The 14,293-nt window shown below is 38.0% G+C and overlaps 1 protein-coding gene across 1 annotated transcript in view; it reads right to left on the minus strand.

Moving 5' to 3' along the window:
- LOC149088747 (uncharacterized) overlaps positions 1 to 14,293 on the minus strand; it is a 98,914-nt gene that overhangs the window by 27,066 nt on the left and 57,555 nt on the right. The window contains exon 2 of the mRNA XM_089249694.1: positions 10,522 to 13,134. Within this exon, the coding sequence (XP_089105820.1) occupies positions 10,522 to 11,225 (704 nt within the window). The 5' untranslated portion in view covers positions 11,226 to 13,134. The remainder of the gene's footprint in view (positions 1 to 10,521; positions 13,135 to 14,293) is intronic.

The following is a 14,293-nucleotide window of genomic DNA, read 5'->3' on the forward strand; positions in this document are numbered from 1 at the left end:
GACCACCACTGTGGGGTTCGAACCCGGATCCTCGCATCGCGAGTCCGTCACTATAACCACTCGACCACCACAGCGGCACTCACTTATGTGACTCGCGATGCATTTCCAGACTACTTAATTGAGCCACAACACATTCCCAGACAGTATATGTGAGCCGCGGCGCATTCGCAGACCACTTAAGTGGCTCGCGACACATTCCCAGATCACTTGACGACTGACCCGAGACACGTTTTCAAACCAATGAAGTGGCTCGCACTGTTTGGTAGGAGGGTGAGCACCCTCGTTTTACACCTATCCTGAAAACATAACATATTGTTTGAAAATTAACTTAACCTTCTATGACATTTATTACTTATAAAAAAAATATTCCATAATAAAAAATGCCGAGCGACGTAGATGAAATGTTGAAAATTTAACAACTGCTCATAACGCGATCGACATCTTTTATACGACAGCAGTACACGGGTCGTTTACTGTTATGATTGATAACTAATTCTTAAGCCATTAATTTTGGAGGAAACTTCAAATTAGAAACATTTTAAATCTTGTTGGACATAATCCTAGACGATAACTAAGTTCAAATAAAAAAAGTATAAATATGTTTTTTCCAAAGAAACAAATTAGAGAATCGAGTTTCTCTTTGGGGGGGAGGTTCAAGCTCTGTATACCACACAAGCGTGTTAGGTTTTAGTTTGTCTTCCTTGCATGTTGAACAAGTGCTCTAGTAGCTCTTCTCTGCATACTCAAAAAAGTATTCTACTGTAGTACCTTTTCTCTGCATACTAAACAAATTTTCTAGTAGTCCTTCCCTTCATATTAAACAAGCTACCTGGCAGCTCTTCCTCTATGTTAAACAGGTGTACTAGTATCTATGGCCTTCATGTATTGAACAAGTGTTCTATAGTAGCTCTTCTCTGCGTACTAAACAGGTTTTCCAGTAGTTCTTCTTTGCATACTTAACAAGAGCTCCAGGAACTCTTTTGTGCATATTAAATAAGTGTTCAAGAAGCTCTTTTCTGCAACCGCAGTATAAATGCTGCAGATAGGAACACAGTTGAAACATTAACAGTACTGTGCAACCCATATTAATCCATAGTATTTAGGAAAAATTAAAATAAAATTTAAATGCCGCTGTGGTGGTCGAGTGGTTATAGTGCCGGACTCGTGATGCGAGGATCCGGGTTCGAACCCCACAGTGGTGGTCGGCTGAAGTTGGTTTTCTGTGGTTCCCAACTTCAAGGCGCAAATGCGAGCCGATCTCCCCGTTAAAAAGTCTCGCCACAGAGAGCAACAGTCCTACAACGGTAAATCATTCAACCATAACACTTCACTCATAGTTAGTAAAACTGGGGGCAGATGACAGCACTACACATAACAAGCGTTACACAGAAACAAACTTTACGTCAGGTTGCACTACACGTACACGCACATTCCCGCATATACCGATTCGTTGGGGGGGTTCCGCGGGGGGGGGGTGCATGTGTGGTGTAGCAGTAGTAGGTAGGGGCTAGGGGATCCATGATGTTCTTCAGTCAGCCGCCTCGTTGGGCAATTTGCCTGTTGTGGCGTTGTATTTGTATAAATAGCAAACTGAACATTATTCAACCTTAAAAGATACATATTATACAGAAAAATTTCAAGATTCGTAAAAAGTTTGTACATTGTACGAGGTTTGACGAAATGGCAAATGAGAAACGCATCAGTGAAGAGCTGAATTCAATAATCCAATAGGTGTGAGCATATTCAGCTCTTCAGAAAAGTATCTCCCGACGAATACAATTACTGTATTGGAAAATTGATCTGAACTTATGGCATTAAAATGAGGATTCCTCTGCCGATTCCAAGACTGATATTGACATGATCATTTATTTTTGTTTCATGATTTCATCGTATAGACTGAACTCAACGGTGATCAACGGCAATGACATTCAACCAAGAAAAGATCCAGCAGGTCCATGTGTATTCAGTATATCAATAATCTTCGAGCTAATCTTGAGAGGGAGGGGGGGGGGGGAGAAAAAAAAGGAAGATACAGAGTTCGCGAACTGAATCACAGTTCAAGAACCGTTCGTTCATACTTCGGGACCTCGATTATTACAACACTGGAAAAAAAAAAATACACATAATAAATGGGTTTTCATTTTTCCAGTGGCGTGTCGTGGGTTTGGACGATGATAAGACACGCGAACGTAATTTCGGAGGAAAAGACACCAACCAGGAAGGCGTTGGCCGCCGGTGAAAAAAAAAAAAAAACATTGAAGAAAATATAATACACGAAATAAAAAAATGAAGCCATCGTCGATTGAAGAAATTACTTCGCGATGAGTTTTCTTTTGTACATTGAGAATCAGATCATTCCATCTCATCTGATTTTATTTAATTTTCAGTCTTGTTCTCATAGCCAAGTGAATTCCAAAGATGACGGTACACTGACAAGAATTCTAGTAATTATAGTTACTATATTCTTCTCCTTAAAAATTTAGGATATGTTGTTATTATGGACGGCAGTAAAATATTTCCTGAATTACTCTAGTACGAGGTGTTCTAGTGAAATCTCTCAATAAGAGACACCATGGTAAATTTTGTCTCTTAAATATAGATGTCCTTATCCGGAGTGTCCCTCAAACAAAGAGTTGGACATACGCACATCAAGTGAGAATAATTCATCAAATATTAGATTCTTTATAAATTGTTGTCCAAATTTAATTGCCCCATAAATTTCGAATGAATCACAATACGAAACAAAAGATTACAGAATCGTAAGTAGACTAGACCCGAAAAAATTTTCAATCTATATATATACAATTGATGTATACATAGGAACTTCGGTTAACGAGCTTAATTCGTTCCGCGAACGTGCTCGTTATACGAACCGCTCGTTATTCGAATCAAACTCCTCCATAGGAAATAATGGAAATACGGATAATTTGTTACACAATTATTCATTCATATAAAATTGACTAATAAGTGTCACGAGTGCACCAGCACTCAATCTCCCCCCCTCTCTCCTTCCCATCGAGAAACCACAAAACACGCATCAATACATTGAAAGCAACACGTGTGTCAACGGCATTTAATCAATAATATAATGCAATAATAATAATATAATACAATAAAATATATATAATGCAATAACGACATAAACAAACATGTGATACGATAATGTATACCAGTGATTCTCAACGTGGCCGTTAACGCCCCCTGGGGGCGATTGAATGTTCCAGGGGGGCGGTAGAAGCTACGGGTATAACATAGGATCCTATGGGTTAGATTGCGTTGGGGGGCGATAGGAGAAAAAATTTCTGAAGAAGGGGACGATGGGATAAAAGAGGTTGGGAAACTATGATCTATACAAATTAACTTACTCTAAACAACGAGAGAGAAGAGGGGTCTCTCTTGTATTGGACGATTTCGGACTCACCGTGTTGTTTGCATTCTTATTCTTTTTTGTGCGATTTTAAAAACAACGTATCCAATGACACTTGCTTTTTGTCTCCTTTTTAGGATTTCTCGGAGATGGGAAATTGCATTGTCGTTGGACAGATTTATTGCTTGTTTTACTGTGCTTCTATTTCATTGGCACTTTTCGACAGAATTTTGCACGGATTCCCACATTTCACACATCTCTCCAATCACATTTGAAAAGTGAGGGACTTCTCACTTTTCAAATGTGAAATTTCTTCTCTCTCTTCCTCAGGAAAAAGATACCCTCAATATAAGCTCTTGCTGTTGCATGCAATAGAGGTCAATCAGTTCGTCTATGGTGAACTCCTGGCCAAGCAGAATTAATATAAAAACAAGCGCACGTGCGAGCGATTACAATGCGATATCTAGTTTCGTATAGTAGTCACACTCAATTTTTCCAGTGAGGCACGCTGACCGGATAGTAGGGGATACAGTAGGGGAGAATATTACCTACAATTCCACAGTACGTGTGTGCACGAAAGCAAAAAATCATCAGCTTAGTTGCGAAAACGTGACAATAAATAAACCACAAAATTTTTGCTCGTAATGCGAATCATCACTCGTTAAGCGAATCAGTTTTTTCTCAAAATTTTTGCTCGCTTACCGAACCACTCGTTAACCGAAGTTCCACTGTATATAAATTTTCAATCTATATATACGTTCTACTGGCGAACTGTTGATGCTAGAAATATACTTCCAATCAGAAAAAAAGTATCCAAATAACGTGTAGAATTCGGATGTCATTCATGTTTCAAGGGGTGTTGTATATGTAGTTATTAAAATAAAAAAAACTAACTTTTCTTACGGACACCCTGTTCTCAAAAACCCAAGTAGAAATTTCTTGCCCTGTCTCTCTTGAGGTCACAACAAATTCCACGTTTCTAAGAGCGTTTCTATTCGCAGAGATATTTCAGTTTAAAAAATGGAGCAGAACAGCGAAATCTAACGGGACAAAACTTTTTTCCCTTATTTTTATACTGTTCTTTAACACCTTTCCTCTGATTTCTGAATTTAAAAATATCTTTGTGAATATTGCACTTAGAAATGTGGATTTTTCTTTGTTGGCCTCAGGGGACAGACAGGGCAACAACTTCTTGGACAGGTGTCCGTATAAATAGTCAATTTTCATATTTTAATAACTATACACCCCTCCCCGGCAACATGATTGACGAATCTGAGTTCTACACGTTATTGTGATAACTTTCCTAATTGGAAGTATGCCTCTAAGATCAACGGTTCACGAGTAAAATGCGTGCGTCAAGGGGAATTAAGTAATCACCCTCTTAGATTGCTGTATTTTTGAAAAATATGGCATCCATATTTGTTATGGGCATCTTTTTCTCAGCCACATCGTTGGGCATTTTGCCTGTTGTGGCGTTGTATTTGTATATAAAATAACATGTCTTGACTGACTGATTAGCTGATTTATCCTCGCCGAGTCGAAACCGCTGAAGCTACAGTATAAAATTTGGTTTTATTTTATAATGTAGAGACTCACTAAGACCAGAGATTTCTCGAAATTCAATCCCATAAGGTGGAGGTTTCAGATTACGAAATCCAAGCCAGCAACAATTAGTAATCATATAAATGAAGTTTCCACATACACTGTTGAAATTACAGAAAATTCAATTTACTTCCATGTGTTTTCCAGCATTTACTAATTATTTTTTAAATTTTATAATTTTTTCAACATTCAAAATTGCTGTAGAAACTTCGAAAGTTTCTAAAAAAGTGAATTCCAATAAAAATTTTAGGGGTAGGGGTATCGAATATCAATGTAGAAATTTCATTTTTTTGGAAAATTCACTATTTTAGTTTCAAAATTTCTATAGTAATTTCAAGTTTTAAAAATTAAGAATTAAAAAATAAAGTGATAATGTATATTAAAATACCTATCATAATTATGTTTAATTAGAAAATTCAAAATTTCTATGATGATTAGGTTTTTTTTTTCAAAACTGAAATTTCTATTGGAATCCGGTTTATCTGTCAGTATTCATAAAAAGTTGAAATTTCCTATCTCGGTTCAATCTTCTCGTTTTCCAAAAATTTCTGATTCCTATAGGAATTAATTTCGTTTTGGAAAAACTGGAAATTTTCCTATTGATGTTCAGTTTACTGCGGAAAAGTCGAAATTTCTATCATGATTAATTAAGATTTATTTAGAAAAAAACTAGAAAATTCTATCACAATCAGGGTTTATTTATAAAGCTAGACGTTTTTCTATTAGCTCCCGAGTGGCGTGGTGGTAAGACGCCGTCCTAGGGTCAAACCCAAGGGAGGATATTGATAAGATATTTTCCCTAACGAGCTTGATGCGACCGCCGATGGATAGCGCCTTCATTTCCGACCCATCTCATTAATGGCAGTAAATTGCAATGTAGCGATATGACCAGAATGGGTGGGTGTTTGGTGAAATAAAGATATTTCTATTACAAAATCAGGTTTATTCAGAGAGAAAACTCGAAATGTTTTTCACAATTAGATTTCATTAGAAGACTCGAAATTTTTTTGGGGGGGGAATTCGTTTATTCGAAACACACACATTTCCAAGAATTCCATCATTAAAATCGTTTCACTAAAAAAAAATGGAATTTTCTTTATTTTCTTCATTTCCAAAAAACTTTCGATTCCTATTGGAGAATCCGGTTTATTCGTTTAGAAATTTTTTTCTTTTGTTCACAATTTACTATGGAAAATTGTTTATCGAAATATATTTTTGTTTTACTTGTGAAGTTTCTATTTTAATTATTATTTTCCCCCGAAAACATGCGGAATTTCAGGTCGGAAATCAACTTAGTTATTTTAACTTACAAAATTCTCATCAGAATTAAGTTTTTTTAAAACGCTCGAAATTATATTGATATTCGATGCTCTTTTCTAACGAAATCTGTAATTCGTCGACTCGATACTAGATGATTTTCAGGCAAGTATAAAGAATGACACGACTTAGCATACACATCAATATTCTACAGTGCTAGACATAATTATAGGACACTCTTAAATTTTAGTGAAAGCACGAAAAAGCGAAGTAAAAAAACATAAAAATTTCCAAGCTGTTTTATGACGGTGCAAAATAACTTTATATTAAGAATTTAAAAAAAAAAATTTCACATTATTTTATGGAAAACAAAAAATACAGTATAGACAAAATTATGACACCTACTGATTTTCGAGAAAAAGTAAAATAAAATTCGAACTAATTATTCGTATGGATTTAACAAAATAAAAAAAATCAATATTTTTTACAACCACTCTGTTGCTGATCAAAGCAAAAATACGATTTGGCATGGATTCAGCCAAATCAATAAGAGTGTCACGCGAGACATCATTTCCAGGCTTGTGATATGGATGTTCGATGGAAGAAGATTGCCTCCCACTTGCGTATACTGATCTGCAAAGTATGCCCTACAAGTTTCCCATGGGGTGGAGGTCAGGGAAACGAGCTAGACGTGAAAGGACATTGACGTTTTCTTGCTTGAACCACTGTTTTGTGTGACCTGACACATTATCTTGTAGGAATATGCAATCTTCGCCATAAAGAACTTCTTTTTGCATACCAAGTTGCTCCTGCAAAAGCTTTTTGAGTTCATCCTGAGGGCAGATAAACTATATCAGGCAGAAAATGCTCCCCAAACCATCGCTCAACCACCACCCATTTCACGACTCATCAGCCGCTGCGTTGTAGATCTCAAATAATGTCAATATGAATGGAAACCATCTGGACCATCAAGATTGAATTTCTTTTCATCGGAGAACACAAATGAATGAGTCCAAGGCATAGTACGTTTTGCTGAAGTCAAACGATCCTGTTTGTGTTTCAAAGTAAATGGTGGTTTTTTCTTCATTTTCATGAATTTGATGTTACTTGTAGAACTTGAAACTCTTGAAATTGGTAGTTGTAATAAGCATTGAAGTTGTAAGGATGATTTTATATTTCTGTACGAAAATTTTGCTCCAAACTGCTAGAGCACACACATTACGCTTTGCTCGGGAAGATAAGCATGAGATATGCCCGGATCGGGTTTTTTTTATAAAGCCACATATGATATATTCCATAGTTTAAAACATTTGTTACTGCACATATCGACGTCCAATTTTATTAGCTATATGCGTTTTAGAAACGCCGGTGATGTGCAATAGCCAAATTTCACGAATTTTGGCATTTTTACTACTGATCCAGTTAGTTGTGAAGAGAGTATATTTGTATTTGTTGATGTCATTCCAGTGACGTAGAGATGACGTAACAATATTATTTACATAAAGTAAAGCACAGTACAACTCGGAAATCTGTAACGTACCTGCAAGCAAAGCTGTTCTTATATGCTTTTATGCAATAATAGCTGTTTTCCCCGCGGCTTCGCTCGCGTGGATTTTGATAACCTGATATAGCATTTGAACACCTCGTAACCTTCTTTGGAATTCAATTTTGAAAAATTCCTTGTCAGTGAGTCTCTACATTACAAAATAAAACTGCTGACCATATTTCATATTTGGTCAGAGGTTTTGGCTCGGTGGGATTTCTCTATGTAACCTTTGAACCCTCTTAGGGGTCGAATTTCGAAAAAAAAAACCCCTTCTTAGTGAGCCTTTACGTCATAAATTAAACTACCAACCAAATTTCATATTACTGCTCCAGCGGTTTCGGCTCCGCGATGATGAATCAGTCAAGACAAGTCATTCTAAATATATAGATAATGCTAAACATACACTTTTCATTCAGTCTTCAAACGTGTTTTTCTCAAAACATCTAAAATCGAGTTATCTAGTTGAAGTGCTGACACCATGAATTGTTTAGAAACTTCGAATTTTTAAACCATACGGAAGAAACAAAATCACGTTTCCATAAATTAATTGATTTGTATTTTTTTGATGTCATAGCACAAGCGCCTTCCTACGAAACTACATCGAAAAACAATTTTATTTTGAGGGGGGAAAAAAGCCCGCACAATAGATGGAAATTCAGTTTTGAATGACACATTAATTTTGTTTTCCCACGCCGATAATGTTTGTCATGTTTGTTTTGAAACAACTTCGCTAAAGAAGGAAGAGGACGGATAGAAGAAGAAACGGTTTGCAAATAAATCTGTCTCACAGTGACATCTTCATTGGTGATTCCCACCTCGTATAGTTCATCAATGTCATGTAATAGGAAGTTATTCTTTCTCTGAGACAAGGAAGGAAGAGAACGAAAGTATCAACACGTGAAAAGACATTGAAAACTTGTCCGAAGAAATCATTGTTTAATTCATGAGAGAGAGGCAGCGGAATCAACCAACTGTACTGCGGAAAAACAGTTCCTGTATTAAGTCTCTCTCTATATTTTGCTTTTTTTACCCTTTCAATATATTTTCTTTTCTTTATCACATTACTATTAAACCATCCAATGAGAAAAGACGTTTCCCGAAGAGGAAAAAGATGACCACTACTCCATCATTGAACTTCCGAAACGTGTTATTAACAGAAAGGGAAAGGTGAAAGAAGATGAAAGTTAAGAAGAAGAAAAAAAATGAAGATAGGAAAATAATAATAATGATAGGCCCGGGGGCGTCTTCTTTTAGCGGTCACAGACCCCCTCCTTTCTACCTGTTTAATTCCTTTCAACCTTTTTCCCATACGGTGTGTATATACGCTTAAGAAATTATGGGTGGGTTGTGTTGCTATTGACGTTGGATTGGGTTCTGAAACTGAACGGTACGTCAACTGGCATAGTTTTTTTGCAAAATTATAAATTCAATAAACAAGGCAGTAAGGAAAGTCCCTTGTCCGCATTTTACTGGCGAACCGTTGATCCTAGAGGAATACCGTCAATTAGAAAAAGTATCCAAACGACGTGTGGACCTCAGACACGTCATTCATATTGCAAGGAGGTGTACAGTTATTGAAATTTAAAAAAAGTCGTTACTCTGTCTCTCCTGATGCCAACAAAAAAAAAAAAATCGCACGGTTCCAAGTGAAATATTCGCGGAGATATTTGAATGCAAAATCTGAGAAAAGTTGGTAAAGAACAGCATAAACTAACGGACAGCGTTTCTTTCTCTCGTTTATGATGTTTTTTTCCTCAACTTTTAAGCTTTTTTTTTAATTCAAATATCTCAACGAATATTGACTTGAAATGAGGCATTTTTATTTTTTGGTCTCAGGAGAGACAGGGCAACAACTTTCTAATTGGTTTTTTCGAGGAAAGGCTGTCCGTTTTCTTGTTTTTCATTAAAAAAAACCCTTGCGATATGAATGACTTATCTGAGGTCTACGTGTTATTAGGATAATTATTCTAATTGGTAATCAACGGTTTGTCAGTGATTGGCGGTGCCCTGTATATGTCGCATTTTATGTGTTACGAACAGTTTTCGTGATACAGCGCCACCTGTGAGGGAGATTTAAAATTTTTTTAACCGAAAAAAAAAAGCTACGCCCGATGCTACGTATATCAGTGGAAACCACATAGGGGTCATTCAAGTATTACGTCAGCATCGAGGGGGGGGGAGGAGGGGGTTTGGGATTTGCTGACTTTAGATGACAAGGGGGGGGGGAGTATGAAGGTTGCTTACGTCATCAACCACCCTTTTTGAAGATATAAAATATTCTAAGCTGCTGACGAAACTTTGCTGACAAGTGTGGGGGGGGGGGGGAGTCAGTGTTTTGCTGACGGGGGTGGGGGAGTCAAAAATGGCTAAAAATATGCTTACGCAATACTTGAATGGCCCCCATATAAAAATTCAAGCATTTGCCATTTCACTTCAAATATGTAATGGAGATGGCAGCACCGGTTAATAAAAAAAATCATAACTCTAACAACGTAAATATCTTGGGGCAATACATACACTTAGAACATGCTCGCCGGCATGCATGTACCAATTCTTTTGAAACTCCCCATAGGAATGTTAAAGAAATGCTAGTATGGTCAAATAGTTGTAGTAAGGCAAACCGCTTTTCCATTTTTGAATTGATTAATTTGTTATAAATTTTTAAAGTATGTCATGCACTTTCCTTTTCGTCCACCCTGTAAATTGAATGTTTTATAATAATTAGAGAAAGAAGCGTGTTACATCTTACCTGGATCCCCCTTGCGGTGTCTTGAGTAACTTTATAGCGAAGAGAAACTGAATGCAGCACACAAACAAGCAACACAAATCTAAAGCTATGGTCAACGTACTTAAAGCCACTGACACCTGATACACTGTCACGTATTCCTCCGACGACATGACGATCTTATTGGAGCCCGGTGACTTCTCCTTCTCCAAGTTCTCGGCCACGCTGTTCATGGGGCCGAGCTTCTGCAAGAAGAACAAGGCCAGGAAGGACATCAGCAGGGACAGCACGCACAGGAGTGCCAGTGACGCGAGCATCTGGTAAACGCCGTGTTTGTCCCCGACACCTCCATTCGGGTTACACGTCAGCTTGGACAGTTGAAGTGCCCTGGACGCACCCCCGAGGGGAGTCAGGGATCCAGGATTAGTGCTGGCCCTGGAGATGTCCAACAGTGGCTTCGTCGTGGCCGTACTGTTCGTTGTTACGTTGGCGATGTTGCTGGGCCCGCTCCCGCCGCAAGACGGAAGCCCTATCAGACCACTACCGACGACTCCCCCGCCGGTCGGCGTCAGGATACTCGTCGGCGTAGTCCTCGACAGTGGAGTGATGACACTGTTGTGTTTGAGGACACTCGGGTTGCTGAGATTCAGCCTTTGGTTGACGCCACCGTTCACCTTGTGTGACAGTGTCGGCGAGGTGGACGGCTCCGCACTCACAGTACTCGACATGATTCCCAATACTGGAACGACACTTCGCGAAGGCACTTGACACTTACGAGGAGTGATTCATCTTACTGTTGTCACATCTTGAAGCGGCAGAGAGTAATTATCCAGTGCATTCTTGTCACTTCTCATCTCGCGTTTAAAACAAATTATGAAAGCATTTTACCCTTTGACAAGAAAATATCCTTTTCTATAATTCTGTTAAGGTCGTCATTTTTCACGGCTGCACAGATGCATCCCCTGCCAAAAAGAACTTGGTACTTCCGTCAACTCCTCCTCCGCGTTGTTCGCCAAAATCTTAATTAGCAAAACAAAAAGAAAAAAGAGGAAAAAAATCAACCACCTGGAGAGGAATCAAAAAGCTCACAGCCAGAACTTTCGCTGTTCCCCATTACCATGTATCCTCCGCACAAATCAGAGGCGGAAGAGACATTCAACAGAGTATTCCAGAGAGAGAGAGCGGAAAAACAGGGCAGCAGTAACTAAATATTCTTTCTCTTCGATAGATTCGAGGCCTGTTTTAATTTGACAGTTGAACATTCGAACCACCTGCCTCTTTGGCTGTAGTTGTAGTTAAACGGCCAGAGTCAGTCGCAGCTGCATGTTTTTGTGTTACGTTGGGGGCCATCTGGTTTATTGATATCGTTTTTGTTTTGGTTTTTTTTTTTTTGGCAAAAACGAGGCCCGGTAGGAAATGCAGCAGCAATAATAATAAAAAGTATCTTTGGTGATATCTTTTCTGAGAGAGAGAGAAAAAAAGCCGCAATCTCTCTATTTGCCGAGTTCGAAAAAAAAAATCTCTCTCAAGAGACTAATAAAATCGTTTTCAAACGATGTCGGAATTCAGTCTCCATCCTCAGCAAACAGTCTTGATGATGATGCCTTATGGACAGATGTAAACCACGCAGTCCTTTTGGTGCGATAAATTTGTATATGGATGACGTTTGTACGTTTTCAAACGAGACTAGACCATACAATGTTTGAAGAGTTGTTTATAGTCAAACACGGAATGAAATGTACAATCGTGATTTATGGTGGCTTCACTGGGAATTGAGTCATCCTAGAGGAATTATTTTCTCAGCAGTAATGTCTGTCACCAATGTCCCGATGTATATACGATATTTTTTTCCTTTTCTTTCTGCTCCGCGGATGGCGCTTTAACATTTGTGGAAGTCAAAGCCTAGATGCGAGTGTATCGAAACCGTAGTTTATGCATCCGAACGGCGAATCGTCCCCTCGAAAACGCATGCGTGAGAATCTCGCGTATTCTATGGCCTATTTTAAACTTCTTCATTGTAATACTAAGGAGCTTGAAGAAATGAAGCTTCAAATTATTTTTCTTCCACGAGAGACAACGATGGCTATGCACACGTGTGATTACAAACTCTTATGAATGATACTATAAATAGTTTCTTACTCCCTTTTTCAAGGTGGAGCACATGAAATTTTTCATTTTTTTTATAGCTAAAGTTCAAGTGTACACAGCACATGTTATGTTCCGGATTCTCTGCCATACACTCTGCTAACTCTTATCGCCTGGAATTCATCCAGAACTAGGGTAGTGGCAGGAAATAGGAGGGTAGAGATAGGATATGCTGTGTAAATTATTTTTTTTTTTAAAGTTATGGTTCACTTAAACAAGTCGGTGAAAAAAATTCTCTGGGTGTGTATGTGTGTGTTGAGCCTTTAAGTAATACTTGACAAACACCCTATGTTGCATAAGAATCTTTTTTCTCAGCTTTTAGGGACTCTGTGGAATCTTTGAAGAGTTGACTTCTATGTGGAAAAAAAAGAAGAGAAAAATAACTTCTCGTGCTTGAGATGACTGAGCACTTTCATGCATAGGTGCAGCTTCTTATTCTTCTTTTTCACTAGCAATATATTATGCCAGATATCTGCTATGGGACTTTCCGACCTATAAATTAGAAAAAAAAATGTTTTAGACAATTTTTGTGAACAGGCAGGGATTATATATATATATATACTATAAGTATTTGATAAAAAATATTTTATAATGCTTGAAAAAAAACAACTAATAAGCCAATTGGTTAAATTTGCTCGAATGTAACCGATAAGCTCATTTATTTACTTATTCAATATTGCTTGTCCAAAGCCTATACAAGGGAATGCGGTGAAGAGACGGTTGATGTTACAAAAGAAATCGGAAACTGTTGTACAATCAAATAATGTTTGGTGGGAGGTTGTTCAATCGGTTATTATTCGAGGAAAGAAACTAAATTTGAAACAATCAGTGGATGCAAAGATGGGTTTCAGCTTTTGTAATGGTTAATTCTATATTGGGAAAGTATGAAGCCGGAGTTGCAAAATTGGAAGTGTCGATATGAAAAAAGCCATGAAGGAGTTTGAAAAGGAAAGTTAATCGAGAGATATAAGTCTACGGGTGGAAAACGGTTGAATATTGAGTTGGCGATTGAGTTCAGTAACGGAGACGGAAGATGACCAACAGTTTAAAATGAAGCGGGCGGATTTATTTTGCATAGATTCCATTTTGTCTATATTGGAGATAGTATGGGGGGTTCCCAGATTTCATAGGCATATGAGAGTACAGGAAGGATATAGGTTTGAAAGCAGAGATGTCTGATGTGACGGGTGGAGTTTTTGAGGTTCCAACGAAGAAAAAAAGAGTTTTTGGAGACACTTAATGAGAGACGTAATCAACGTGGAGGTTCCAACGGAGTTCGGTAGAAATAATTATACCCAGATATTTATAATAGGAAACCTCGTTGGTTAGAGAATTATTGATAGAGTAAGAAGAATCGAGAGGAAGTCTTTTGCTAGTAAGTTTCATAAAAACTGTTTTTGAAGAATTAAGGGGTAATTGCCAGGACGAGCACCATTCAAAGACAATGCTGAGGTTATTTTGGAGAGATGCTTGGTCAGATTCGTTGTGCACTGTTTGGTAGATGACGCAATTGTCTGGGAAGAGTCTGATATGGCAATTGATAGAATCAGGAAGATAGCCCGAGTGGCGTGGTCGTAAGATGCTCGTCTACCACCGTGAAGGTTGCTGTCACGGTACTGGGTTCGAACCCCAGGAAGGATATAGATAACAT

This window comes from Pholcus phalangioides, unplaced genomic scaffold, assembly GCF_987345545.1.
Source record: "Pholcus phalangioides strain wild (caught in Gottingen) unplaced genomic scaffold, Ppha-v1.0 ptg000003l_1, whole genome shotgun sequence".
Taxonomy (NCBI): domain Eukaryota; kingdom Metazoa; phylum Arthropoda; class Arachnida; order Araneae; family Pholcidae; genus Pholcus; species Pholcus phalangioides.